Source organism: Myodes glareolus, chromosome 3, assembly GCF_982192425.1.
Source record: "Myodes glareolus chromosome 3, mMyoGla1.1, whole genome shotgun sequence".
Lineage (NCBI taxonomy): Eukaryota > Metazoa > Chordata > Mammalia > Rodentia > Cricetidae > Myodes > Myodes glareolus.
In genome coordinates this window covers 104104857-104132036 of record NC_142028.1, presented here as the reverse complement: position 1 = coordinate 104132036, position 27180 = coordinate 104104857, and the positions used below count along the sequence as shown (strand labels likewise).

General features: G+C 47.3%; 1 protein-coding gene across 11 annotated transcripts in view; it reads right to left on the bottom strand.

The window, feature by feature from the left end:
- The window catches only part of Slc24a2 (solute carrier family 24 member 2), a 243885-nt gene that overhangs the window by 34394 nt on the left and 182311 nt on the right, over positions 1–27180 (bottom strand). For 8 of the 11 annotated variants that reach the window (XR_015737574.1, XM_087904872.1, XM_087904871.1 and 5 more), the window contains 3 exons: positions 26572–26622; positions 9295–9393; positions 5534–5652 (listed from right to left, as the gene is read on the bottom strand). Coding sequence is in view for 10 of the 11 variants with exons in the window: in XM_087904872.1 (XP_087760998.1) it covers positions 5534–5652; positions 9295–9393; positions 26572–26622 (269 nt within the window). In the remaining variant the exon portion in view is untranslated. The remainder of the gene's footprint in view (positions 1–5533; positions 5653–9294; positions 9394–26571; positions 26623–27180) is intronic. The other 3 variants (XM_087904868.1, XM_087904870.1, XM_048453045.3) reach the window with 1 other exon arrangement.

Here is a 27180-nt window from a genome sequence, read left to right as displayed (position 1 = left end):
CATCCATCCATCCATCCACACATCCACTCATCCATCCATTCACTCACCCATCAATCCACCCATCCATCCACCCTCATATCCATTCATCCATCCATCCATCCATTCATCCACTTACACATCCATTCTCACATCCATCTGTCCATCTATCTACATATTCATCCATTTATTCACACATCCATCCATACACCCATCCAGCCTTTTACCTACACATCTATTCGTTCATCCATCCGCCTGTCTATCCATCTATTCATCCATCCATCCATCCATTTGTTCACATATCCATCCATCCATCCACCCACCCATCAATCCACCCTTCCATCCACCCTCATATCCATCCATCCATCCATCCATCCATCCATCCATCCATCCATCCATCCATCCATCCAGTCTTCTATCCAAGGATGTAATTTTCTTACATGAATTGCCTTACCCATGGATGTACCTGGGTCACAACTAAAACAAGAACAATTAAGGCAATCCTAAGGACAGAGAAATCTCAGGCAAAATCAAATCAGAGTTGAGCATAGAAAATAATTGCTTTATGGTGCACTGCCAGGCATGATCACTCACACCTCTAATCCCAACACTAGGGAGGCAGAGGCAGGTGGATCTCTGTATGTTTCAGGCTATGTATGGTTATATAGTGAGACCCTATCTCAAAGAAAAAAAAGCAGGCACAATTTAAACCAGGGAGTTCTTTAGCTAGATCCTTAACTCTGCTGAGTGTATCTGCAGGGTTTAGCTGCATCACAATAGTGAGCATGCAGCTGCAGCAAAGAGGCAGCGTCACAGGGCATGTGGCCAAGGGCCAATACCTGGGTGTTGTCTAAACTGGCAAAGTTAAAATGCAGCTAGGTGGTCCCCTCAAATCCCCAGTTCCAGGGATCTTATCCAGAGGTCCCTCACATGGCACTAGGCAAGCTCTCCTCAGACTGCCAAAATTCAAATGTAAGAAAAGGTTAGTGTCTGTCTATGCCTGGGGAAACTATCCACACTGGAAATGTGGATGGGATGCAGATCTACGGCAGCTCTGGTCCTCTTCTCTGTCTAGCACTGGGAGGACAGGTGAAGAGAAGAGAATAGTACTCAAGTGTAGAAAAGGCTGCGTTCCTCTGCAGTTGCACGGATTAGCACGCAGCAGGGACTCTGCCGCACAGGGCTTGTGTGCTCCATGAGGGTATTTTTTTCAGATGCTCCTCCCAGTCATGGGCCATGGAATGTCTGTGCTGGTGAAACTTCTGAGCCAAGGTGTCAAGGTGAGATCAACTAACTTGTAAGTGGAGGTGTTTTATATATATATATATATATATATATATATATATATATATATATATATATATATATATATATCAGGCAATTAAGGAGACAGGCTAAAGTCTTCGGAGAATACCAGCAATGGGTGTGCAGCATGGGCTCAGAATTCCACGACTAAATGGGGACGCAAACCTCGCTTGTCACGGAACTTGATAAAAATACACAACTTAGAAAGACACAGAACTAGCAAAGCAGAGACGCTGAGTCACTTCTGCGAATCTGTGCGAGGAGGCTAGAGAGCGCTGACTGCCAATCTTGCTTTTTCTTGCCCTGGAGTTGTAAACCTAGCTCAACCCACCATCCAGTCTTTCTAGTCTGGAAACCTCAGCCTTCTCTACAGTGTCCACCCTCACCCCCGTTTTCCTGTTTACTTGCTATGGTTAATTTCTGTCATAGCTTCTCAATTCTAGCTCTGAAACAGCATGTTACCTACCAAGCAACATCCCTGTTCCTAATTTAACCCAGTATTATTTTTATTATTATTACCCTATTTTTTTTTTTTTTTGCCTAGGCAACACAATTATTTGGTTCAAAATGCAAAACCTGCAGAAGGGGACATATCGAAAGTCTCTGGAAGTAACTGACACAGCTAATGTCTCCAGCAGCATCGCAAGCAAAGGCTTGCATGCTGATCCCCCTCTTTTCCTTCTGCATCAGCTTCCCGTTGTATCTCACAATCTAGGATACACTTGGCACAGTGCCTCTTCACTTAACAACAGACACCAAGGATCGTGCCAAGTCGGTATAGGAGAGCTTTCTCTTTAAAGACTACAGATGGTCTATATTGGGCACAAGCAGTACCCCTCCCCCGCACTCCACAAAGGGCTAGACATTAAATATTTCAGACTTTGGGGTCCATATGGTCCCTGTTCCATATGCTCCTGCTTCCCTTTTTCACAAAAACATTTTTGAAATATACAAACCATTCTAGCCCTTTGGGTCACATAGACACAGGCAACAGGCCAAATCGGCCTACGGATTCCAACACAATAATCCCTAAGCTTCTGTGTTCTTTTTATTTTTATTTTTGATTTTATTGAGCTATATATTTTTCTCTGTTTCCCTCCCCTTAAACCCTCTCCTATGGTCTCCATGCTCCCAATTTACTCAGGAGATTTTGTCTTTTTCTACTTCCCATGTAGATTAGATCCATGTATGTCTCTCTTAAGGTCCTATTGTTGTCTAGGTTCTCTGGGATTGTGAATTGTAGGCTGTGTTTTTTTTTTTTTTTTTTGCTTTATGTCTAAAAACCACTTATGACTGAGTACATATGACAATTGTCTTTCTGTTCTGGGTTACCTCACTCAATATGATGTTTTCTAGCTCTATCCATTTGCCTGCAAATTTCAAGATGTCACAATTCTTTTCTCCTGTGTAGTACTCCGTTGTGTAAATATACCACATTTTCTTTATCCATTCTTTGGTTGAGGTCTGGCTATGACAAACAATACTGCTATGAACATAGTTGAGGACGTGTCCTTGCAGTACGATTGAGCATCCTTTGGGTATATACCTCAAAGTGGTATTGCTGGGTCTAGCTTCTGTGTTCTTGACTCACTTTTTTTGTGTCTTGTCTTTTTCTATTCTACCATCCCCCCTTATTTTTGTGGTACCAGAGAGGGAACCCGGGACCTTGTGCGTGCTAGGCAAGTGCTCTACTACCAACCTACATCTTCAGCCACCTGCTTCTTTCTTGAACAAGATGAGCTATCCTCCTGAAAAACATCCAAAGGTTGCCGTGGCTCCCTAAATCCTTCAAGGCTCCTCACTCCCGAGACCTGGACTGAACATACAGCACGTTTCACGATGGGCACTTATCTCTTCCCCCAGGTCTACTGCACTGATCTGAGCACCAGCAATCTTTTCCCTCCATCAAACCCCCAGGCACCTCTCTGCCTCACAATTGCTTTAAATACAGTCTGGATGCAGTTGCAGGGGCATTCCGGCAGTGCCAGTCACATCTGGGATGCCCAGTGACTTGGTTCTGCCCAATAAGAACCAACATCCCATTGTCTGAAGGCTAGCTTTCAGACAATTCACTGCTGCCGCCACAGGGATGCTGTCTCCAAACAAGCGGGACTCATTTCCCCTCACGGTGCCATGCCTTTGACAGGCTCCTTCCAGAGGCTCGCACTCAGTTTGAAGGATACCTCTTCAGCGGGGCTTTCCAGGGGCCGCTGTACTCCCCTTTACCCCCACCCTCCCTGGCTCTCCATGTCCCCCTGGTCATCAGTCTCAGCCCTGCTGGAACATGTGGGCATTGTCTGATCCAGATGAACCGCTGAGAGCCTTCTGATCTGACGGGTGGGTGAAGGACCTCAAGCTAGTTTACCCTTTCTCGTGTATCTCTCCTCAAATTGGTTTCCGGTCTCCAGTTCTACCATCTTGTACAGCAATCGACAAACATGAGTTTTCAGATACCTGCACAGGTCGCCATTCCATTTCTTTCCTCTCAGAGCGACAACTTCCTACCGTCCATCAACGCCCAGCAAACATATTACATGTCCCACAGTTTCCATATCTTCCCCAGTTAAGATCAACTTCTTTTTTTGGCAGCTTCCAGAGCACAGTGCACAGAGACCTCCATGATCACTCTGGAACATTAGTAACTACCCAACATTTGTTGGCTGACTTAAATATATCTTGTGTATACACACGTTTACCTGTAAGAAATACTTAAAGGAAGGGTGAATACAGTTTAAGCAGCAAATTTGGGCGTCCGATGTAAGTGGACAGCATGGGGATCAGTGCCAAGGGCTCATTTAGCTCTCACAATAGCACCAATGAGGCAGTATTTTCAGGACCCGTGCTTTAAGGAGAAGGAAGAGGAGGAGGAGGAGGAGAAGGAGGAGGAGGAGGAGGAGGAGGAAGGGAGCACCCAGTCAGGTTGGCAACTTGCCCTGTGGCTTTGGAACGCACCAGCAGGTCACCCTGGAGTCAGCGACAGCAATGACTTTTTGAGACAGCACAGCACGCAAATCTGTGCCGTCTCCCGGCACTGAGACCTGGGGCAGCACCGTGGACAGAGGTCAGCAAGTCTTTGGCTCCCCTGCAGCAAGGTCCTCCCTTGAAAGGGACACAGATGTCCCTCGGCCAGCCAGATGGAGTGGCATGGTGAGGAGGTGTTCCTCTGCACACCTGTGACCGTGCCAGCCCCAAGGGCAGCCAGATGTCCTTGGGGCTTGCCTCCTGCCACCCCATGTTGCTCATCCATGTGGACAGAAGCCTCTCTGCCAGATCATCGCTGAGCTGACATGGTGGCAGCCCAGGGCTCTGGGCAGGAGGGCGAGAAGCTGGAAGGCAGAGGACACAGGGCAGACAGAGTTGGGCTCTCTTCAGATAAACGGAGAGACTCTCCTTCTAAATTGTTCTTAGAGATCAGGGCAATGGGTAAGAAGTAACATGGTTCCCCCCACATCCCCCGCCCCAGAGGGCAGATTGCCCCTGTCGCAGAACTTTGATGGAGGGTACCTGATGAGATGCAAAGCTAGGGCCCCATGCTTTTGAAGTTCCGATTTATTGGATCAGGACAAGCCCCAAATATCTAGTAAGCACCACATGGTTCTGCCCACTGTGTGAGCAGCCGTGGCCTACATGCAGTGCTCATGGTGGAAGCAGACCAGGTGCTGCATTTAGACATACCTGAGACAGGCTCTCAGCTCATGCCTCACAACTAGGTCACCCAGTTAATCACTTCATCTCACCCAGCTCGGCTTTCCCAGCTGCACCGTGGAGGCACCGGTGGCTGTACCATCAGCTGGGAGGTCTGAGGATGGGCATTCTTAAAGTATCTAGCACCATGTGTAGGCAAGTAGTGGGTGTTGGATAAATGCTAGGCATCATTAATTACTTCTAGGAGGAACAATTCATTGGTTGTGGTTGAGCAGTGGGTGGGACCAAAGAGTCTGACTTTCAACCCTTGAGGTGAGAGATCTACAGGGAGGAGCGAAGACTGTGTTATTTCTGTTATTTAGCACTGCCTTTGAAGACACAGTTATCAAGCTTGGTCATGTTTAGCCTGTGCCTCTTCATCTCCAGTCTCAGATACACTTGCCCTTCCTCTCGCCCTTAGACAGTTTGCATGTTTGCTCAATGCACACAGAGTTCCCCCAAGTGAGGCCCTAGGAAGGACACACATACACGAATCAGCTCCTGGGTGGCCACACAGCCGGGAGCTGGGCCACCAAGCAGACTGTTCTCTCATGCTCAGGCGTCATACCGGGGCATCTGTAGCTTCGATGCTGTGGGAGAGGTTTCCGTTCTGTACGGGTTCCGAAGCTTCGCTCGACGGTGTCATCTCCACCTCCATACTTGTGCTGTTGGGGAGTTCAATTTTCTCTGTGGCATAAATTTAAACACAAAGAGAACGATCAGAACCAATGGGCGAAAGGGGTCGTCTTGGAAGGAATGTTCTAAAACGCTGACAGCGCTGACGGGAGGTGAGGAGGCATCTGAGACCCGCGCTGGTGTTGGACGCTGGTAAAGGGTTTCACCGTTTGCCTTGAGCGACCTTATGCTCCGGCTTCCACCACACACGACACCACTGGAGATCCTGTCAGCCGCCATATGTGACGGGTTATGCAAGGACACGAGTACATATCTTTGACATTTAGATACAGACTGTGAGATAACTGGATCCCTAGTGTGACAGCACACCCCGTCCCACAAGGGACAACTGGTCACGGTACCATAACCTAGGCGATGCTCCATGACCCTCAGCCTGGCATCTTCGGCAGGCCTCCCTTCCTCTGGGCTGGGATGTCTCCTCTGTGAACTGAATGGCTCATTGTGGCTGATGGCCAGGCGGGCACTGGTTTCAGTTCTAATACTCCCAGTCTCCACGCTACAAAACTGCCAGTGCCAGGAGGGGAGGAGGGGGGCACCCGGAAGGAGGATTTGGCCACCTGTCTCTTTTTACAATCCTGAGAACACTCATAGCACATTCTGCACTGGGTGTCCTGTTCCAAGAAAAGCAAGGGGGAGCTGAGACAAGAAACAAGGCTCAAGCCTGTGACACGAGAGAGACAGACAGAGAGAGAGACAGAGAGAGAGAGAGAGAGAGACAGAGACAGAGACAGAGACAGAGAGAGACAGACAGAGAGAGAGAATGAGAGAGAGATAGAATGAGAGAGAGAGAGAGGATGAGAGAGAGAAAGGGAGAGAAGAGAGAGTGAGTGAGAGAGAGAGTGAGCGAGAGAGAGAGAGAGGGAGAGAAAGAGAGAGAGTGAGTGAGAGAGAGAGAAAAAGGGAGAGAGAGAATGAGAACGAGAGAGAGAGAAAGAGAGAGGGAGTGAGAGAGAGAGAGAAAGAGGGAGAGACAGAGAGAGTGAGTGTGAGAGAGAAATAGAGAGAGAGAGTGAAAGAGAGAGAGAGAGAGGATGAGAGAGAGAGAGGATGAGAGAGAGAGAGGTCATAGATCAGCATGTGCAGTCATGTTTTCCTGAGAAAGCAGAAGAGACTCAAAGGCCCTGGTCAGGCCCTGGGATGCTGTGACAGTAGAAACCAAATGGGCCTGTGTTTCTCACTCCACAGCTTACACTCCGTGACCCTCAGTAAACGCCTCAACCTCTGTGACATTTGTTTCCTCACCTGTAGAATTTCCATGCCGCTAACACAGCCACTACCACCACCATTACTATTGCTGCCCCCACTGCCCCTTCTGCAGAGAGGGAGGAAAGTGTACAGAAAGCACACGGAACAGAGCCGTGGCGGAGCTGACAAGCCAGAAAGGAAGGATATGGATCTCTGTCATCGCAATGGCCTTTTTGCAAGATATTCTTTTCAGGGCTAAGAGAAGCACCTCCATGTGGCCAGTGTTTGGGCCCCATTAGGTTCGACTGGACCTTAAGTGGCCGTGAAGTAGAGGGTCTTTCATTGAGGTCAGAGAGAAGGCTCAGCAGTCAAGGGCACTCACTACTCCTTCCGAGAACTGGGTTCCATCCCCTGCACCTATACTGGATGGATCACAACTACATACAGAATGTTTGGTTTGAAGCAGTTAAGTACTGGAGATCCTAAAGAAATGCTCATGAGTTCGGTTGGGGTGTCCTGAGGCACAAATGGTGGTCAGGAAAGTATGGAAATTCGGATTCTCCCCATCCACCAGTGACTCTTCTGGTCAATGGTGTGGGATGTCCTGCTGCCTGTAGCCATGTCGGGTGATCTCAGTATGTTTCATTCAGTTATTTAAACCAAAACATGCTAAGAATCTGGGGGACATGAAAGACCTCACACATGCCCAGTAGCAGATTGTCGAGGCCAAACTTGATCTCAGAATCACAGGATCCACAGGAGGTTTGGATGGTCCAGGAGAGACGCAGAGAAATAAAAGCCTTCCTGGCAGACACAACCTCTAACTTGAATGTGTGTCTGTAGCCACAGTATTTACTATAACAGACAATAGGGAGCTAAATCCCGGGGTTACTTTGGAAAGCATAGATTTCCACACACACTCCTTTTGATCGCCACGCCCTTTGCTGGTCCTGTCGGCAGTGGAGTTCCTAGGAGTTCCGTCACGGATGATTAAATCCGAGTCTCCAGTCACCAGTCCGCAAGAGTCGGTCTGGGAGTGAACCCAGCCACAAAAATCTTCTGTTCCAAGCTACTTCGTCCCACAAAAGAAAAACCAACAGCTGGAGTAGAAAAAAATAGCCTTTGGAATCAAACCCAAAACTCACACGCAATAACCAGAGCGTAACCAGGCAATAACTTTCCCTGTTGACCTTGACACAAAACTTGACCTCTGTTCCTTCTTAGAGAATGTGCCCAGGGAAGCAGAGGGGGTCAGGCGAAACCTTGTAATTCATAGCCCAATCCTGGTCCACATTTGAACTGATTCCTGTCCACGTTCTTCATAAATTCACCAATTGACTCTTGTCTGTTCCTTGGCTGAATTCTTGCCTGGGCTAGAATTCAGGATGGTAGGAGAGGCAGGAAGTCGTCTATGGAGTATTTTGAGGGCAAAACTGTTGAGATTTGTCTGCAGATAATTTTAGTCACTTGGGCAATAGCTTCGTTTACAGCATGGATCCAGATTAGGTTAAATTTAGTCTGAATTTGGAATTGAGAGCTATATTATAGTTACAGACAGGAGAAAGGGAACATGATGCCCCAAGTTAAAATAAGATGCCTGAATGTCACAATCTGGTCACACAGGAGTTCTAGAGAAGTCAGCCAAGACAGACCTAGACTGATTTTGCCTAACTTTATTTTCTTTGGGCCTGTGTATATGTGTATGGTGTGAGCAGATGTGTACATGTGTTTATGCATGTGTGTTTGTGTAGGGGGGGTGCATACCTGAGCACATGTATATGGAGGCCAGAGGTTGATATCCACTTTATTCACTGAGGCAGAGTTTCTTGTGCCCTGGGGAATCTTCGGTCCCTGGCTTCTAAATGCTGAGATTACAGGTGGGGTCACTACTCCCATCCAGCACTTCCGTGAGTGCTGGGAATTTGGACGTAGGTCCTCACATGTATGCAGCAAGCACTTTATCCGCTGATCCACCTCCCCAGTCATGATCTTGCTGATTTTTTTAGAAAGAGGAAATGGCATGGACTCTGAAGGATTCTGTTGGGGGTGAGTGGTAATTTGGGGGTGGTGGTGCACAGAGCAGTATCATAGATACACAATCCAATCACCAGTTAAGGGTACAGAAGCAGAACTCTCACCACTGCCTAAACAATGACTTGGCTGTGTTTCTTTCTTTGGTGGTTTTTCTGAAGTCAAGAGCCTGTAACCTCTCGAAGAGAATACTTGGTGATTTGGTTAGAATTACTACTCCCCAAGGACTTTTCTTAGTGTCCCCTTGGTGACATACATGCCCATTCCTGCCTGGCTCCAGGTGGAGAAGAGGGACCTCATTTCATTGCTGAGGAAGGGTGTGAGCTGGCATTGAGTCAGGGGTGCCCACACCGGGTCCTGTCTTTCTGTGTCACCCCCCCGACCCACCAGGGAAGGACAAGGATATCGCTCACTTACCCACATGATTGGCAGCCCCATTCTGCCGCTCATTCTCATCCACTTGGCATTTCTTCTTGGCAATCTTGTGGAGAATTGAAGCTTTTTCTCTGAATCTCCCTGAAGCAAGAGAAAGTGGCAGGAAAGAGACAGAGTGAGGGGTAGGGGGAAGGATTGTCAGTGTAGGGCTGTGGCCTCTCCGCTTAGGCTGCAATACAGCAGGGGCCACAGACCCCATCTATCCCCAGTGTCTTTCAACCTATGTGGAGGGCACTTTCTTACCTCTTTGGACACTTCAGCCCGGTTCTCAGAGAGCTGCAAGCTCCAAGCTGCTGAACCATAGGGGAAGGGTGTGACTTGGCCCTCTTTCTCCCCTCCCGAGAGCTCACAAATGCATGAAAACATCAAGCATCTCCCTTCATGACCACTGAGATCCCCAGTGAGACCAGGGCTGCTTTGGAATTAGATGCTCCTCCCAGATTTGCTCCAGACAATGGTTGGGAAGGAAAGCCCAGCCCAGCCATCCTTCGACTTGACTTTGGGTTTCAAGCCTTTGCCATTATTGCAGCTTGCAGGAGTCAGGGACAGACACCGCAGCTCTCCAGAGAAGCGGAGTTAGCTGCAACAAAAGCAAGAAGGCCGCGGCGACTGATTTCATTTGGGGATTTAGGGCAAAGAATGACCAACCGAGCATGTTGGTGATGAGACACTTTGGGAAAAGGTGCTGGGGAAAAAAAAATACCATGCTCAAAGCAATCACTGTAAACAGCTGTGCCACAAGTGAAGCACCTCGTTTCCCCTTCGTTGTTGACGTAATTAATGGCCAAATGCATGCGGTAAGCACACAAAAGAGGCATGCAAAGTGTAGCGGTGAGGGGGACGCGGCACATCTCCCTCTTTTAATCTTTGATTTTCTTCCGTGGGAACATTCAAGCTACAAAAGATTCTCATTTTAAACCGATTACTGCCTAGAATCCAGCATGATGAATTTCTCAAAATATCCTCAGTCCCACAATTGTCTACTGGGCTTTTGTTGTTGTTGTTGTTGTTGTTGTTGGCTGTGTTACCTATCAGCATATTATCGGGGGATCTTATTCTGTGTTTTCAAAGTTCGAAGCAAATCGAATGAAAATGTTTCTCTTGGAGAGTGCGTCCTCCAAGGCTAGGCATGGCAGGTGAGCACCCAGGCCTCTCCTTTCCCCCTGTATGGGAATCATGACAGGTTAGAATGATGTGATAGAACACATACAGGCCTGTATGAAGGTGACACAGGATGGGGTCATTTCTGCTCAGAGTTTCACTGGCCACTAACCTAATCACCCACCCCCCTTTTTAAATGTGTTTTGAGCATCATTATAAGCTCATGGATTTAAATTTATTTTGTGTTTCAACCCATTGCATTTATAAAACTTTTTTTTTTTTTTAAACTGGGGAAGGCCTATGCATGCTATGGCATACATGTGGACATCAGAGGCTACCATGTGGGGCCTGGAGATGGAAGGCAGGTTGTCAGGCTTGGTGGCCAGCACCTTTACCCGTGGAGACATCTTGCCAGCCCTTACCTACATTTCCTATTGTACAAAGGTGTCAGTCTAGGCCATGAGTGTGTTGCACAACTGTGCTCTCCAGGCATGGGGGGTGGGGGTGGAATGAGAAGCAGAAAGTAGGTTAGAATGTGACTCGGAGTGCATGATAGCTCATTTTGATGGTCGACTTGATTGGGTGAGTGATAGCGAGGCGATTAGCCACCCACTGTGTCTGTGAGCGCCTCTTCTGGCCTCATCCGTGACTTACTCCATTGACGGTAGGCCAGTGGAGGTGGTGACATTGTGGCAGGTGACATGGCATGGGGGGGCATCTTCAATTTGTACGGAATAACCAGATTCTAGCTTTTGCCCTTTACTTCTCTTTGTTTCCTGGCACTCCAAAGCATAGTAGTGCCCGCCTTTGTCACAGGCTTCCACTGCCATGATGTTCTGCTTCCCCTTGGTCCCAAGGTAAGGGACCAGATGATGAGGGATGAAGGCTCTGAAGCCGGGAGCGAGAACAAATCTTTGTCACTGTGACGGAGAACTGACTAACTCAGACGCCACAAGGAATGGGAAGGATGAGGCAACGGGCAGCTGTTCATTCTGGCAAGTGCGTTGAACTTGGGCTTCTGTTTAATCTCTGTGGTAAACTGTAGAAAGAAAAGGGTGAAGGAAAGACACTCTGGGGACCAGGAACAGGAGCAGGTCAAAGCAAGCATGAAAAGGAACAGAAAAGAGAAAGGAAGGATATGAAGGAGGTAGGTAGGTAGGTAGGTGTGGCCTGGTGGTGGCCCAGCCTGCAGATGCTGGGCACTTCCTGGCTTGCTGGGAGTTTTCTCTGAGCACTAAGCAGATGGGGAGGGTGCCCGTTAGGACCCTGCAACCTTAAGCCTAAAGGGGGTTACTTTGCAAGAAAGACAAGCTCAAGAAGTTCCCAGATCATGTGTTTTGTACCCAGAAGTGGCAAAGGGAGGTTCTGCAATTTCCCTGGGGCTTCTTTGGCTAGCTGTGGCGTGTGTGTGGGATCCACCTTTGAGCTCAGATCAATCTGAGGCCTATGCAATAAAAAGATCAAACACGCTTTCAAACCGCGTGGGGCAGAGCAGGAAAGTAGACGAGGGTGCGGAAGAAACAAACCCGTGTAGACTAACCTAGCTCCAATCACGCCCTCAGGTCACGCATCACAGCAGACAAGATGCTCTTCCCAGCACCTCTCACGGCTTGCCCATGCTCAAAAGATGTATGGGGATGTATGTGCCAGAGAGAAGTGATTTAAAAATGGACCCAGAAACACGTCTGGGTGTAACCACTTACTTTGTCATGAACATCTTTGAACACTGAGTGGGCCATGCCTGGTGTGGTTTTTCTCAAATTCTGCAAGAACTTTGACAGATAGAGTGGGAAGGATTGGTGGGGCTGGGGTACTGTGCATCTTAATCTTGCGTGTCGCTATTTCCTCAGCAGCAGTGGGTTTCCTCGGTGTCTGTGCTATGAAAAGAAGGACCTGCTCTATGGCCTTTTTCTCTTGGGGTTCAGTCGCATGTGCAGCCTAGCAAGGCTGCCAAGGCTGGCAAGGAATTCTTCAGTTTCTTTCCTTTCACGTTTGTCCCCTGATCATGCTTAGTCCCACTGTAACGCCCGGGTGACTGCTCTCATTCAGAGTGCTGATGAACGGCACCCTTGTCTGGAGGGGTTTTCTCTTGAAGTTTAGTTTTCAGCAAGGGCCACCTCCAATGCTCAGCCATACACTACCGAAGGTGGAAAGGGGAGCCCGACAAAGCAAGGTCTCCTTGGTTCAGTTTGTTGGGTTGGTGCTTGAGTTTCAGGGAATCCTCCCAGAATCGCCTCTAAGTGTTAGGTCTACATTTCGGTGGGGGCACAGAGGGACGGGGGTAAGAGACTGTCATACCGTAGCTTTGTGTCTGACAAGAAAGAATCGAGACACCTTTGAATACTTTTCAAGGTGAGCCACGGAGTGATATTTTTTTTTTTTTAGCCTGGTTCAAAGCAGCCTTAAAAATATCCTTTGCTGTGGTGCAAACCCTGAAGGTGTTGTCTTTTTATATAGCTACGGATATTTGTGTACTTAGTCTCGGAAATAGCAAACAGGGCTCGGATCGTGAGGCACCTACGTCAAACCTGGTGCACAATTTTAGTCTAGTTTCGTTTGATCTGAGATGTGCAAGAGGACCAGCTGAGTGTCCTCACAGGAGGGTGCAGTGAGGGGGTGGTCAGGAAGCTTGGAAGGAAAGGATGGGAGCTGAGGGCTTCTTGGGAATGAGACTATTTAAGGAACACAGTCACCCAGAGCCTTGGCTGGGTCACTCCAAGCTAAAACAGAAGTCCCGCGTGTACTGTAAGACAACTCGGAGGCTTGTGCACACCGAGGTTTGTGTCCTGCTGTTAATTCATTCAAACAGCCCCTTGGAAATCCCTTCACTTCTCCCCCACTAAGCCGGTAATAGGCAAGTGTCAAAGGGGACGGTTTGGGCTTGTGGTCAGATCCAGACTGTCGTAGCCTGAGCATACAGGAATGCAGGAATATAGGGGAAAAAGGCACAAAAGAGACAGATGCAAAGGGGGCCAGTCACTTGGAGAGAAAAAAGTGAGAAAGTGGGGGTAGGGGAGAGAAAACTTGGAACAAGTCTTTTCAAGTCTATTTCTGTGTTTTCAATTCTGCCTTTCCTGACTCTTTCTTTGAGGTTCAGGGCTTGGCAGGTAGCTTCGAAGGCCAAAGGGCACCCGAGCTTTTGTCCCCGTGCCCAGCTATTGCTTCTTTGTCTTTCCTTGCGAAAACTCTGATTGGAATCAGGCAGACAGGCCCTCCTCATTCTGACAAAGCTTTGATGGGTGTCACCCGTCGCCCCAAGAGCCTCTCTTTCCCCTACAGCCATTCATCAGCAAAAACCAAAAACATTCTTTTAGCCCACTTCTCCTTGAGCCCTCACTTCCGGGTTCCACCAAGCCGCTCCACAGGGGCAACCCTGCCGGCTGGTGTGTCCCCTCCCCCTTCCCTCTCTGTCACCCTCGCACCCTCAGGGAGAGACACATTAGGTCCTATCAATTCTTTTTTGTTGGAAAGGTCCGCAGTGGTTCTCCAGGTCAGAGTGAACGCCCAGGTCCTTACAAATGCCTTCCGGACTCCATCGAATCCCTGACCATGCTAACCTCGTCCGCACGGCCCCCTTGCTCTGCTACACCGAGGCTAGCACCTTCTCTACCCCCTGAGAACACCGTGCACCTTTATACCTTAGCGCCACGGTACTGGCTTGCCTGCTCTGTGCGAAACTCCTCCCTGCCCCTTCCCTCGGCCCCTTTCACTCCCAAACGAGAGGCTTCACTGTTGAATCTTCTCCTTGTGTCGGTTCAAATGTCACCATCTCACCCCGGCTTCCCTGAGCAAACCTTCTCTAGCGTTTCCTATCCCAGCTTCTTTCCGCAGAAGCAGTTGTTCCCATTACTGTTATTACGGTTGTTTATGCATCGTTTTCTATGGGCGAAAAAGCTGGGTGAAGGCAGAGCTTTTTACCACTGTTCCTTCTTGCTGCGCTCAGCAGAGCTCAATAAACCTTGTGCTCATGGTCTTGAGGCAAGTAGATAAAGTTAGACCTTCCTATTGACTGTAACCTAAACTCTGTCCTCACGGAAACTTTCAAGGTTATAGCAGTGGTGGAACAGAGAGGTCTCCCAAGCTGAGAGCTTTCTATTGATAACTAGGAGATAGCTGGGGTACAGTGAGTACTGATGGTCCAGGGATGAAAGCAAGGGCACATACCATGTTTCCCCATTCAGTGAATTCCCTGGGCCAGCCCCCCAAAAAGACTCTTTGGGATGGAAGAAGAAGTTTCGGAGTGTTGTGAAGACCTGGGGAGAAAAGGCTGCGTCCTGCACCTCTTTTACTAAGTGGCTAGTATTTATGAGGGGCTAACCTAAAGTTTCTCTATTGTCACCATTTTCAGCACCATTTGTGTCAGCTTCCCACACACATACCCATTCTCACCACTAGAGGGCAGACTTCACTGAGAAGGGGGCCTTCTCCCAGCCATCATCTATGGCTCAATAATGAAAGGCTTGGGAGATGGAGAGATGGAGAGATGGCTCTGGGGTTAAAAGCAACAGTTCCAGGCTCCTCAGATGCACACTGCAACGAAACTCTTCCTTTATAAAATGCTAGCCCCGAGAAGCTTCCTCTCAAGCTAGTCTTGAAAATTTCAAGCAAACCTGTGCTATGCATTCGGTAGTGTTTGGTGGGTTCATCGGGTGCCCCTGGAGCTTCAGCCTGGATTACAGCTCTAACAGTAGAGACCTTCTTGATGGCCATGGGTGCATGGAAGCTCAGGGAATAAAACTCAAAAGGCTCCTAGGCACAGAGGCAACCTAGCAGCTAGGACGGATGAATGGATCATTCCACAAACTCTGAGAAACAGTAATTTCTTAAGAGGCACTGGCTTGATTTGAATTCTTTAAAGAAAAATGCTAGATACTTTTTAAAATGTAAAGATTAGTAATTTTATCTTTAACAAAACATAGGATTTTATTCATCCCCAAATCTGTTTTTTTAAAATAAAGCCTCTAAATTATTTACCCCATTCTGAGAATCGTCAAGTAAACCATGTAGTAAATTATGCTACATTGACATTGATGAAGCTAAACTATTGTAAAACGTCTTTAGTCAGTTGTGAGTGAACTTCATAGTAGAAGTGCTCAACATAACTCAGTTGTCGTTACATCTATGGGTAGATCTGTAACGGATGAAAACGCACATCTGTCCAATGTGGATTTATGATCTGGCCTCCCTGAGCTGGTTAAGCCATCATGAGCGTACTTTCATAAACACATCGGAACAGTTCCAGCGTTTCATAACTGTCGGCATGTAAACGCTGACATTTCTGTTTCTGATGTTCCCAGTTTGCAGGCTTTCCTCTCACAGACCCTGTATCGTCTTCAGTCTGCAGGGTCTGCTTCCTCTCTCAAGTTCAAGGTCATAATACAGCCCCTTCTGTGCCTTCGCTTCCGCTGGCACTGCCCTCTCACCTTTCTACCTTGCGGGCTCCCCACTTGGAAGAGCTGGCTACGCTGATGCTGGTGCCCTTAGTCTCCTTTGTTTACACATGACCTCTGCACCTGGTATCCGTCAGCATCGCTCTAGGGACCAGTCCTTGGTTATTTTCTGCCTCCGCATGACCCTGATTGCTCCGTAGCATTTGGCTTCCCTTACCCCAACCTCAAAAATCATCTTTAATTTTCACAGCCCGTAAGGGACTTCTTTAAATGCCAGTAATTCTCAGAGCCCCTCCTGGCACCTCTTCCTCATTCTCTCTCTTCTCCCTAGGGGACCCAACAGCTTGCTACCTGAGTGTCCATCAGTCTGAAGCCCAGCCCCTCTTCTCCTGCTCCTCCTTCCTAGGCAGCTTCTCTTCTCCCTGTGCCATACGTTGCTGATGGCTATGCTCTAGTCTCCTGCCCCCGGGGCATCTTAGCCATCTCTCCCAGGCTAACACCCCATCCATGCCAAGACCTTTGGACTCGACCTTTGACTCTTGCACGCTAAGTCTCCTGGGCTGCTGTTGGTTCTAGCATCTTCACTGGATTCCGGCTTTCGTTGTGCCTCCTGCGTCCCCATTCATCTCCCACATGGCTCCCAAGGCTCCACATGAAGTGGTCTTTTCTTCTCTGCCAGGTTCTGAGACATAGCTTCAGGGATCTCGGCACATTGCCGTCTGCCCTATGATGATGTTCATCAGAGACCCTTCCTGGTATTTTTCTGACCTCCCTAGGCAGTGTATCAGTGTATCAGTCCCCCAATGCTAGGTTTGCTCTCTGGGGGTTTGTGGTCATGGTACCATGACTATAAACAACAGAGAGGGATGCTAGTGGGTTAGTGATGAGGAGCTGGAATTGTTTCAAACTCAATTCTCAGTTTACTTCTGGGGAGAGGGTAAGAAAGAGGCAACACCCATGGCAGAATCCTCAGGGGACTGCCTAAGTTCACACGTTGGTAGATTTCCAAAGTTTAGCAGTGCTAATAGACGATGTAGTCATCTTTGAAAGGGATACCTCATGAAATTCAGGGAAGTTTGAAGTTTACAAGCTAAAAGCCTCAGAGCAGGTCTTTACTGTGGCATTTCAGGAGAACTGGGGCTGCTGGCCAGACTGGGGAGCTGATGCTCGCTAGCCTAGCACGGAGCTTGCTCTGCTTCTGGAACTTTACTCAGTGGCCATTCTCAGCTGCCAGATAGAGATGTGGCTCAGGCAAAGAGGACTCAGAGAAGCCCGATTCTCAGATTTCTGAATTGGATGGGCCTGCCTATGGAGGCTTTAAAATTTGCCATGGCTCCCATTGCCTGGGTCCTTGGAGAGAGCTAAGAGAAGAATGGATGAAGAGCCACTGCTGATGAAGTGGGCTGCACACCCGGGGACCCACCAACGTTTAAGTCAAGCATTTCCTAACAGGTGGCAAGGTCTTGTCCCAGGCAGCTCATTAAGGCGCGAACTTGCAGAATGTCTCTGCAAACTGGCTAAAAAACCCAGAAACTAAAAACAACAACAACAATAAAAAACCTTTCTTGCTGATGGGGAGTATATCACCCAATGATTTATCCTAATGTAAGGTCTACAGAGGCCACTGTTATGTGGCTTTCAAAATATATCTGCTGCCTCCCCGATTTCTTGTGTATAAGGATTGGCACTTACTTTGAGTTCTTAGTTTTTCTGTCTCCCCCCGCTCCGCAATTTTCAATCCCCTTCCACTTTACACTGCAGTCTGGTACCTGCAAATCTTGTGGGCTTGCAGCAAAAAATGCCAGCACAGGCCAGAACTCTGTAACTCAAGGTGTAGAGGCCCATGACTAAAATGAGACTATCCAATTCATCTTAGAGTTAATTATAAGAGAAACTTACCATGCTTAAGTAACATGCCAGCTTCCTTCCTTCCTTCCTTCCCTCCTTTCCTTCCTTCCCTCTTTTCCTTCCTTCCTTCCTTCCTTCCTTCCTTCCTTCCTTCCTTCCTTCCTTCCTTCCTTCCTTCCTTCCTTTCTCTCATTTATTTTAAGAGCACAGGTGTTTTTCCTGTCTCTCTGTCTGTACAGCTTGTGTGTGTCTGGTACCCATTAAAGCCAGAAGAAGGCGTCAGGTCCCTGGAGACTGGAGTTACAGATGGTAGTGAACTATCATGGGAACTGAACACAGGTCCTTTGGAAGAGCAGCCAGTGCTCTTAACTGCCGAGCCATTTCCCCAGTTTCTCTTTCTGTCTTTTCAGAGAGAAAGAGACAGAGATCCATGAGTGTTAGGGGAATAATTAATTTAGAATAACCGCATTCTGGTTTGACTGATGAAGGCGAGGCAACCTAACATCGTGAGCTCTAGGGATGTCAGAAACAGACAGGGTGAAGCATCCACAATTTGCCTTCTGCTGCCATTTAACACCTTCTACATATGCAGTGTGGCAAAATCCGCCTGAGCTTGCCAAGTCTGATCTTTCTGCTTTTACTGCTGACAGTTTAGATCAGGAAAATAAGATGCAATGCATTCAAGCAGCAGATGTATCCTCACAGGAAGAACTCCCTGGTCCCAGACTTCAGGAGGATGGCAGCTTTGCCCACGGGGCTGGGGCTGGGCTTTCTGACAGATCCAGTGCCCGGTACTAGCTGCTGAGCTTGGTTCTGCACACTTGCTGTTGATCTCTGTAAGATCTAGTCCCAGGGAGACACTTCCCAGAATACATCCCTGAAGAAGTCATGGTGAGTTCAGACATTTGTTTTCTGGATGAAGCCTTCCAGAAAGCATCTCTTCAAGTACCCCAAAATTCTCTGGCCATGGAAGGCTGGACTGGATGGAGTTAACCATGAACTGGAATGAATGAAACATAACACAATACTGGAAATGGTGTCTGTGCATGGGCTCCTGCCTTGGTCACTGGAAGGTAGAGAGGGCAATGGTACCTGTGCACGGCTGGTTTCCTGCTCAGTCAATGGGCAGTAGAAAGGACAATGGTGCCTGCGCACTGTGGGGATCAGCCTCCCTCATTGGAAGGCAGAGAGGGCAATGGTGTGTGCACAGTGGGGAATCAGTCTCCCTCAATGGAAGGTAGAGAGGTAGCCCACAGTGTCCTTTGCAGAATTTCTGTGAGGGTGTCAGAAGTCTGGAAGAAGTAAAGAACGTGCTGCAGTGGATATTCTGTGTAGGGGAACAGCCTCGCCACTTATGTTTGAGAGGGCAACTACTTCAGCCACAAAAACACCCTGGCTTTAACTCAACTCTGCTAAAAAATCTGTATTTCTAAAACAAGTAGTTAGGAAGTAGCTCTATTACAAAGTCTATCTGCTTTGCAAAGGAGTTATGAAACATCTCTCCTCAATGGGCTAATTTAAACCTTGTCTTTTAAGGCTCTCCCAGACACTGTAAATGGGAGTATAAACTGGTGCAGTCATTCTGGTCCGGAGGGTACTTTGGAAGTGTCTTTAGAGCATGAGAAATGTATGCATACTCTTCGATCTGGCGTTTCTGTTTTCAGATATTTGTATTACATGTAGGCATTTACACAATAGCATTTAAAACATGGGCCCAGAAAAGGACCACACAGCATTGTTACAATAACAATGAATATAATAATGAAAGTATCTCAAATGTTCACCTGCAGGAGGCTGACTGAACCCACCACGAAACAGCCATGTAGCAGAATACTACACAACTACTAAAAAAGAATGTGGGATGTCTGAATATGCCAGTATAGACAGGTATCCAAGGCATAATTAATAAACAAAATCCAAGTTAGAACAATGTACTCAATGTGGAGGGTTATGCTAAAGAAGTAATTTATTAGTTCTCTAAGGATTAGGAGGTTATAGGGCATGAAGGACACTTCATGGCTTCATTATGGAGTGTCTTTTTTTGACTTTTATGTGCATGTAATGTTTTTTAATATATATATATATATAAAACAGTTTTAATGAATTTAAAATTAGTTTGTGATTAAAATTTCTACTCTGGTAAAAGTTTGGATTAGTAATAAAAAGAGAATCTAACACCTCCTCTTCTGTCAAAGATCTAATAGATGTTCTATTTCTTGTGAACTGGACTCAACAATATTCAAGATTTTTACCTTAGGTGTGTGACCCAGGAAGCACTTACTACGTCCCAGCTTGACCGGCTACAAGGTCAGGTGTTCAGAGGTTGGAGCAGATGGCAAGCCATTGAGTGATGTCATCCTTCCTAGAGGACAGTTATAAAAATGAGTGTGGGGTATTGGGTGTCCATCATCTGAACACTCTTCTCCAGAGAAGGGGACTTGTGGTGTCTTTCTAAGTCAGGACATTCTGCCTTTGGCTGTCTGAGAAGAGAGGCTTCCCTAGTCTGGGCTAAATTCTCTCTTTGAACTGAGGAAGGTTGATTTCTAGTCATGATACTGCCACTGGCTGGCCCTCAAGGGACCTAAAGGCCTCCCTTCTGATAAGACAGACACTACTGTTCCATAACAAATGGCCATGGATTCATTAGAAGAACGGGATGAGAGCTGTTAGGTTGTTCCTAGACCTAAGCAACATCCTGTCATCTCAGTAGAATGCCTGCTTCATCTCGACATCTGGACCACATCTCCAGATGGCTTTGAATATTCCTAACCTGACATAACCTCCCAGTGCTGAAGGCAGCCAACCTCCACCGTCCTTGACTTCTCCTCAGCAAATTTTGCTTTCTTCCTTCTAACTCAAACACTACGTACAGAAGTTCTCCTTTTGTCATAGCCTTTGAAACACCCCCCCCCCCCCACTCTCTCTTTTCTGTTGGAGCATCTCCCTCAGCCAGCAACCTACCACCTCTACAGCTGAAAGCACTACCTAGCCCTTCTTTTAGTTTCCCTGAAGATTTTAAACCTTTCCATCGTGGTTTTCCCCACCATTACTCCTGCTCTCAACCACTGTAATATGGCAACGCCACCAACAGAGTCACCCTTATCTCCTCACTGCTACAACCCACACATTTCAGGACATGTTTCCCGTCACTCACTTACCCCTCCACTACCTTAAGGCTGGTCTCTAGACCTCATCACTACTAATACCTCACCCCCTCCCAAACTGGCCTTTCTGCCACAGCAATGCCCTGTTCTCACCGGTCCACTCACTGTTACTCTTGTCTGTTAACTGTTCCCTTTGGAATGTGGTTTTCCCTTGCTTATTGGGGCATCTTCCTCACCTGGTAGCCATCCTACTTGGGCCTCCTCTTTCTTTGTAGATTCACAACTTTGGAGTCACCAAAGCTCAGTCTGTGGCCCCCTTTTCCTGTCTCCAAATCATGTGTTAACATCCAGTTGAACAACTTTAGAGACTATAACTGGCAAACTGACCTCTATAGCTCTGCTTGACAGCTCTTCCAAGTTCAACCTTTTATAAAACCTTTTTGAGTGTCTCTGCTTGGTTGTCTCATGAGACTCCCAGAGTTGCCATGAGCTCTTGGTTTTCTCACACAAGGCTTGCTTCTCTCTCACCATCCTCACCCACACACGGGTATTCGAAGGAGGGAACACGAGACTTCAAGTTGCCCATCAATGTTCCTTCTGCTGTCATTTCCTAACAACTTACTACTTAATTATTAAGGGCAGTAATTTACCAACTCTTCAAGAAAATCTGCATTTCCAGTCTGTCTTGAAACTAGCCACGTGATGAGGTTTACCAGTCACATCGCTGCTCTCAAGGCTAGTTGAGGCAACTGTCCAGCTACCAACCTGCCTTTGTAAGGGCAAAATGATTACTTATGCATATTGCCTTTGCCTTAGAATCAACATATAACCTAAAGCCTGTGAGAAAAGGTCAGTCTGAGAGAGAGCGCTTGTCTAGTATGCTTGAGATATTGGGTTCAGCTAGAAAAAAATGCTGAGTTAACTTTTTCTTTTGTACATTTGTTTATATTTTCAGGTGGAGTAGGGCTTGTGCCATGGTGTGTGTCTAGAGATTGAGTACAATTTGTAGGAATTGATTCTTTCTTTTCACCATGTGGGTCCTGGGGATCGAGCTCGAGACATCAGACTTGGTAGCAAGTGCCTTTAGCTGCTAAGTCATCTCATACCCCTGAAGGAGTTTATACATTTGTATTTAGAGCAATATTAAGAAAAGAAGTCATGATCAATTTAGTGAGAATTCTCCAATGTGAGAATGAAACGAAATTTGTGTATAAGCAAACGAGAAATAAACTATAGATTACTCATTTTAGAGATTTGAAGTTGTTCTTCCATGAATAGGCAGTATTATTTTCTGAGGAGACAAAGTGTCTTTTCTCTCCCCTTCTCTCTCTCCTCTCTGCTTGTCTCTGCCTCCGCCTCTCTCTCTAGCTGAGGTCATGGAAATACAACAATTAGGGTTATTCAGTTGAGCTTCCACAAATGCCTTGTTCTAGAAGCAAATACAGTCCTTGGGAAAAGCAAAGCTCACTAACGTGTCATGCAGCTTTGATTAAGGGAACACACTGGTTAGAGAGTTTATCACCCTGGGACACAGGAGTGAGGGTGTGGAGGCAGCGTTTGACTGGGGCAGGGCTGGGGCTTCCGGGACTCTGCCTGCTCCAGGTTCCCAAGGCTGAGAGAGGGACCCTGATGTGTGCTCTAGGTTTAATGTCTTATAGCTCTATCTCTCATGTCTATCACCAGGCATAAGTTCTCAGGAATATTGTCTTTGACAGCCGCAGGTCCTGATAGTACCCTAGCACCATGCCCAACTTTATGTTGATGAATAGATGGCTTGGGCTGTTGCATCTGCTGGGGTACTTTGTTACAGAAACAGAAAGAAACCAGAGGCAGATACTAAGACCTTCACTCCATGCACTGAAGCCAACTTGAATGTCAATGTTCCCCAGAGCCACATCTGCATAAGGCAGGGCTGAATGTCAGTGCTCCTCAGAGCCACATCCGCACAAGGCAGGGCTGAAAGTCAGTGCTCTCCAGAGCCACCTGCAAAAGGCAGGGTTAAATGTCAGTGCTCCCCAGAGCCACATCTGCACAAGGCAGGGCTGGATTTCAGTGCTCCCCAGAGCCATCTGCGTGCTCCCTAGAGCCACATCTGCACAAGGCAGGGCTGAATTTCAGTGCTCCCCAGAGCCATCTACACAAGGCAGGGTTAAATGTCAGTGCTCCCCAGAGCCACATCTGCACAAGGCAGGGCTGAAAGTCAGTGCTCTCCAGAGCCACTTCTGCACAAGACAGGGCTGGATTTCAGTGCTCCCCAGAGCCATCTGCACAAGGCAGGGTTAAATGTCAGTGCTCCCCAGAGCCATCTGCACAAGGCAGGGTTAAATGTCAGTGCTCCCCAGAGCCACATCTGCACAAGGCAGGGTTAAATGTCAGTGTTCCCCAGAGCCACATCTACACAAGGCAGGGCTGAATTTCAGTGCTCCCTAGAGCCACATCTGCACAGGGCAGGGCTGAATGGCAGTGCTCCTCAGAGCTACTTGCACAAGGCAGACCTGAATGTCAGTCAGTGTTCCCTGGACCACATGCACAAGGCAGGGCTGAATGGCAGTGCTCCCCAGAGTCACATCTGCACAAGACAGGGCTTTGGTGTGACTTGTACTGAGTTCAGGCCACCACTTCCTGTCTCTGTATTCCCAGATGAATCGCTTTGTTTCTTGAAGCCAGTTTCTTCAGCACTAAGAAACTTCTGTGAACCTTGATTTTTTTTTTCACTGTCATTACCGCTTACCCATGTGGTCATGATGCTGGGGAGACAATACAAAATTTACAAACCCCACGAGCGGCCTCCCTATTTCGTTATTCTCTTGGCCCAGTCAGCTGGTCCTTGCCACCTTCCTTCTCCAGTTTAACCCATATCTACTGACCTTTTAGGGCTCGTTCAAAGACCACCTTTTTAATAAAAATCTTCTTCCTTCTTACTGGAAGAGATTTTTTTCTACATCATCTTCCGAACCTCTCTGGTATTTACCATTTCCTTCTTGGTGCCTCAGTCACCCTGTGCGATTGTTCCCCCTTGTGTGTAAGTTACATAGGGACAGACTGCCCGCTCTCCAATCTCGTGTCCTCAGAGTACCGAGTAGGATACCTAGCATGGGTGTGTGCTCAGAAGTATGTGCCAGCTATGTGTAGGGCAGTTCTGTGATTTAAGAATCCCTATTCCATTCTTCTCTGGAGAGCAGATGGCATGGATAATGCATCTTTCCATATGATCCATGTAAGGAGGACAAAGAGGTCCAGAGAATCCCGGCAAATAGTTATAACAACTCATCACGTGAGCTAACGTCATAAAGCCTTACTGGAGGGCTCGGCACAGTGTTAAGACTGAAAAGCTGCTGACATGGAGCAGAGTATTTCCCAAACGAGGGGAACCCATAGTTAACACCCCAAACACCTATCTTTGTGGCACCCCCTTAAACTGCAGTGTGGAGAGTTGTAAATCACAGCTACGATTATTGTTTGTGAGAGGTACGAAGTCCTTGTGAGAGGTAGGAAGTGAGAGGTAGGAAGTCCTTAAGAATATGTCTATTGTCACCTCTATGGGTTCTGAGTTGACTCTGGGTCCCTTTGATGGAATCCAAGCATTAAGTTTCAATCCAAACTTAGCTTATCCTGCCTAACGGTGTGGTCCGAGAGGGCTGAACCTCTGTTCCACAATATCTTTTATATTGCTGCCTCCGAGGGATTGTTCTGTGTTTAGAAGGCTTTTACTCTTTCAGAGGTTTTCATTCCAGGTGAAGTGTCAACCTCAGGTAACATTTCCAGGATGCTCTCTCAAGAAGCTCCATGTCAGCAAGATTTCTCTGACCAAAGCAACCTGAGAGCCCTGCACACCTGAGCCCTCTTGTGTGACGCACTGGAGTGGCTCACAGCACAGCCAGGGACCAAGTCACCCGGTAAAGAAATCTAAGTCAAAAGTGCTTTCAATATGGCTCCCTCTCCCCTTTCCTTCCTTGTTCAAATAGCACTAGTAACATCACGGGATGCTATCTCATGGGATACTGCTTTAGTTCTGTGCTTATCACAGCCGGGCTGAAAGTTTAGCTAAGAACAAGACACTAGGAGAGACATGAGGGAAGTCGGAGAGAAAGAATGCTAAAGGTGATCCATGAGGCCACCATGACACAGGTGGTGAAGCTTCCCAAGGACCATCCTTGGTTCCTAGTCCAGACAGCAGTTGAACCTCTCTTTTTCTCTTCCACATCCCAACCACCAGCAAGCAATATCATCAGACCGTGAGGACCACTGCTGTATCTCCCTGTGATCTTACTCTGGGGTTGCAGGGAGAGAGGAAGGGGATCCTGCATAGCAGTGTTTGCTCAGATGGTTTGACAAAGAGGAAGGAAAGAAACAGAGGAAGAGAGAAAGGGAGACGAACGTGACTAACGGGAGCTGGGCTGGTAGGACGTGGGCAGGATGGAAAGGAGACAGTGGAGATCAGCAACAGGGCAGTACAAGTTAGCAAACCCTCTGCCCAAGCCAGGAGTCAAATATCAGCCAGGCCAGGGGCTTTCTTTAATGTGTAGAGAGCTCTTTCTAACCCTTGGTGGAAGGGCACTCATCCTTCTGTTCTTGGGCCTCTCAGGATCTGCATTTTTCTGGCTGTTGGCAGGATTCTGCCTGAGATCTTCTTAGCGGCCAGATGACTTAACCACTTTGCAGCATTAGCCGGAAACCCAGGAGAGCAATGTAGAAGGGCCCAGGTTTGCACAGAAGCCAGAATTGGGAGGGACTGAGAGGGGCTTCCTCTTATCCAGGACTCTCAGACTGTCCACTTTGGGCATGCAAAGCAACTAGGAGATCTTTGGCAAACTAAGGCAGCTAAGAAATACTGGAAGCCGAATGCAAGATATGCAACACTTTTGGGAATTTATTGCGCTGAAGGACATTCTAGGGTACCTTCTGATTGCTCATTAGTATCAGAGAAAGAATCTTGTAAAAATGACTTTTTAAAAGAAACATTATATATTCATCAAGATGTGGAGATATGTGTGGGGTGAAACAGCGGCTAAGATGAGAAGCCATCTCCCTTTACAAGATTCAAAAATTTCAAATTGATGTTCTATGATTCTGTTCCAGAATTAAATAATTATGAAAAGCAATTCTCCCTGGGACAAGGTTACCCTCTGAAATAAGGTCTGGAAGTCATTAGTAAGTGCATTTTAAAATAAATCTCTGCTTAGGGAATTGTTCAAGTCACTCACTCGACCTCACAGAGTGGGGGCCTCATGGAAACTATTCAGACGCCTGGAATTCTCTGGCCTATCAGGTTAAGGCTCTTGTTGGAGTTGGCAGAGATGGCAAAGCCTTAACACAAGTCTACAGCCCTCTGCTTGAGACCTTGGTTTCAGGCTGGCTTACGGTGTCTATGCTCCTACTTTAGGCGCTTCATTGCTTTTGTACAAACCATAAATCCACCAGAACTTAATCTCCCTCTGAAATGCAGGGCATCTCAGGAGAGTGCTGGGGGGATGTGTTTCTGTATGTTCCTGTGAGTGTGTGGGTGTTGATTTGTGCTTGCACTGTCGACACCATTTCTCTCTGTGTGTTTTATAGTTGGGATGGTTTGATCGTTTGAATGGAATAACATAATTACCCATGGTATTGCACGTCTCTAATTCCAACTAAACACAATGGCAAAAACAAGACAAAAAAATGCAGAACTCAAGTAAAAACAAAAAGCAAATCACACAATGTTACTGAGGTCATGCAAAGAAGAAAATGAAGAGGTTAAAATATGGGCAAGCAACAGACACCATAAATGAAAGAAGGAAAAGAAAAAAGCCAACGGCATACAATTCTGAAGTCATTCTTACCTTCTTCAGTCATTGTGTCATAATATTTTAGTTTTCCATATGATCCAAGTTCTACAACATCACAGTAAAAGACACAAAGATAAGGAACGAGCTATAATGCAAGAACTTTGTTTTTACACATTCTTAATTAATCAGATTCAGAGTTATACTGTCAAATTAGGCAATCGTAACTATATGGAGATGTGCAAACATGAGCCATGTGGCAGACGGCTTCACGGCCCATTTTCGGAATCACTGAAAATATATTATTCAACTTAGGGTGGGCTGGGCCCTGCATTACAGAAGAGGACACGTTCGTTCAAAATGCCACAAAAGCAGAAGACTTGGCAAAGGTGCTTCAGCCTGGACTTTGCCTAGCCTTACTTTTATACAAGCGATACTCCAGGAGGAAAGGCCTGAGTCAGGACAGCCAGCTGGAACCAGAGAACCTTGTAGATACTTGCCGTCTTCAGTGGCCCCAAAGTCATTGCTTGGCTTTTCCAGCCTCCGACAGAACCATCTCTTAGAGGATAAGGAGGCTACCTGGAGATAGGCATCAAACAGCCCCACAGCTCGTCTATCACCGAGGATCTCATACTTGGCGATGAAACACCAAGGGTCATAGGTACA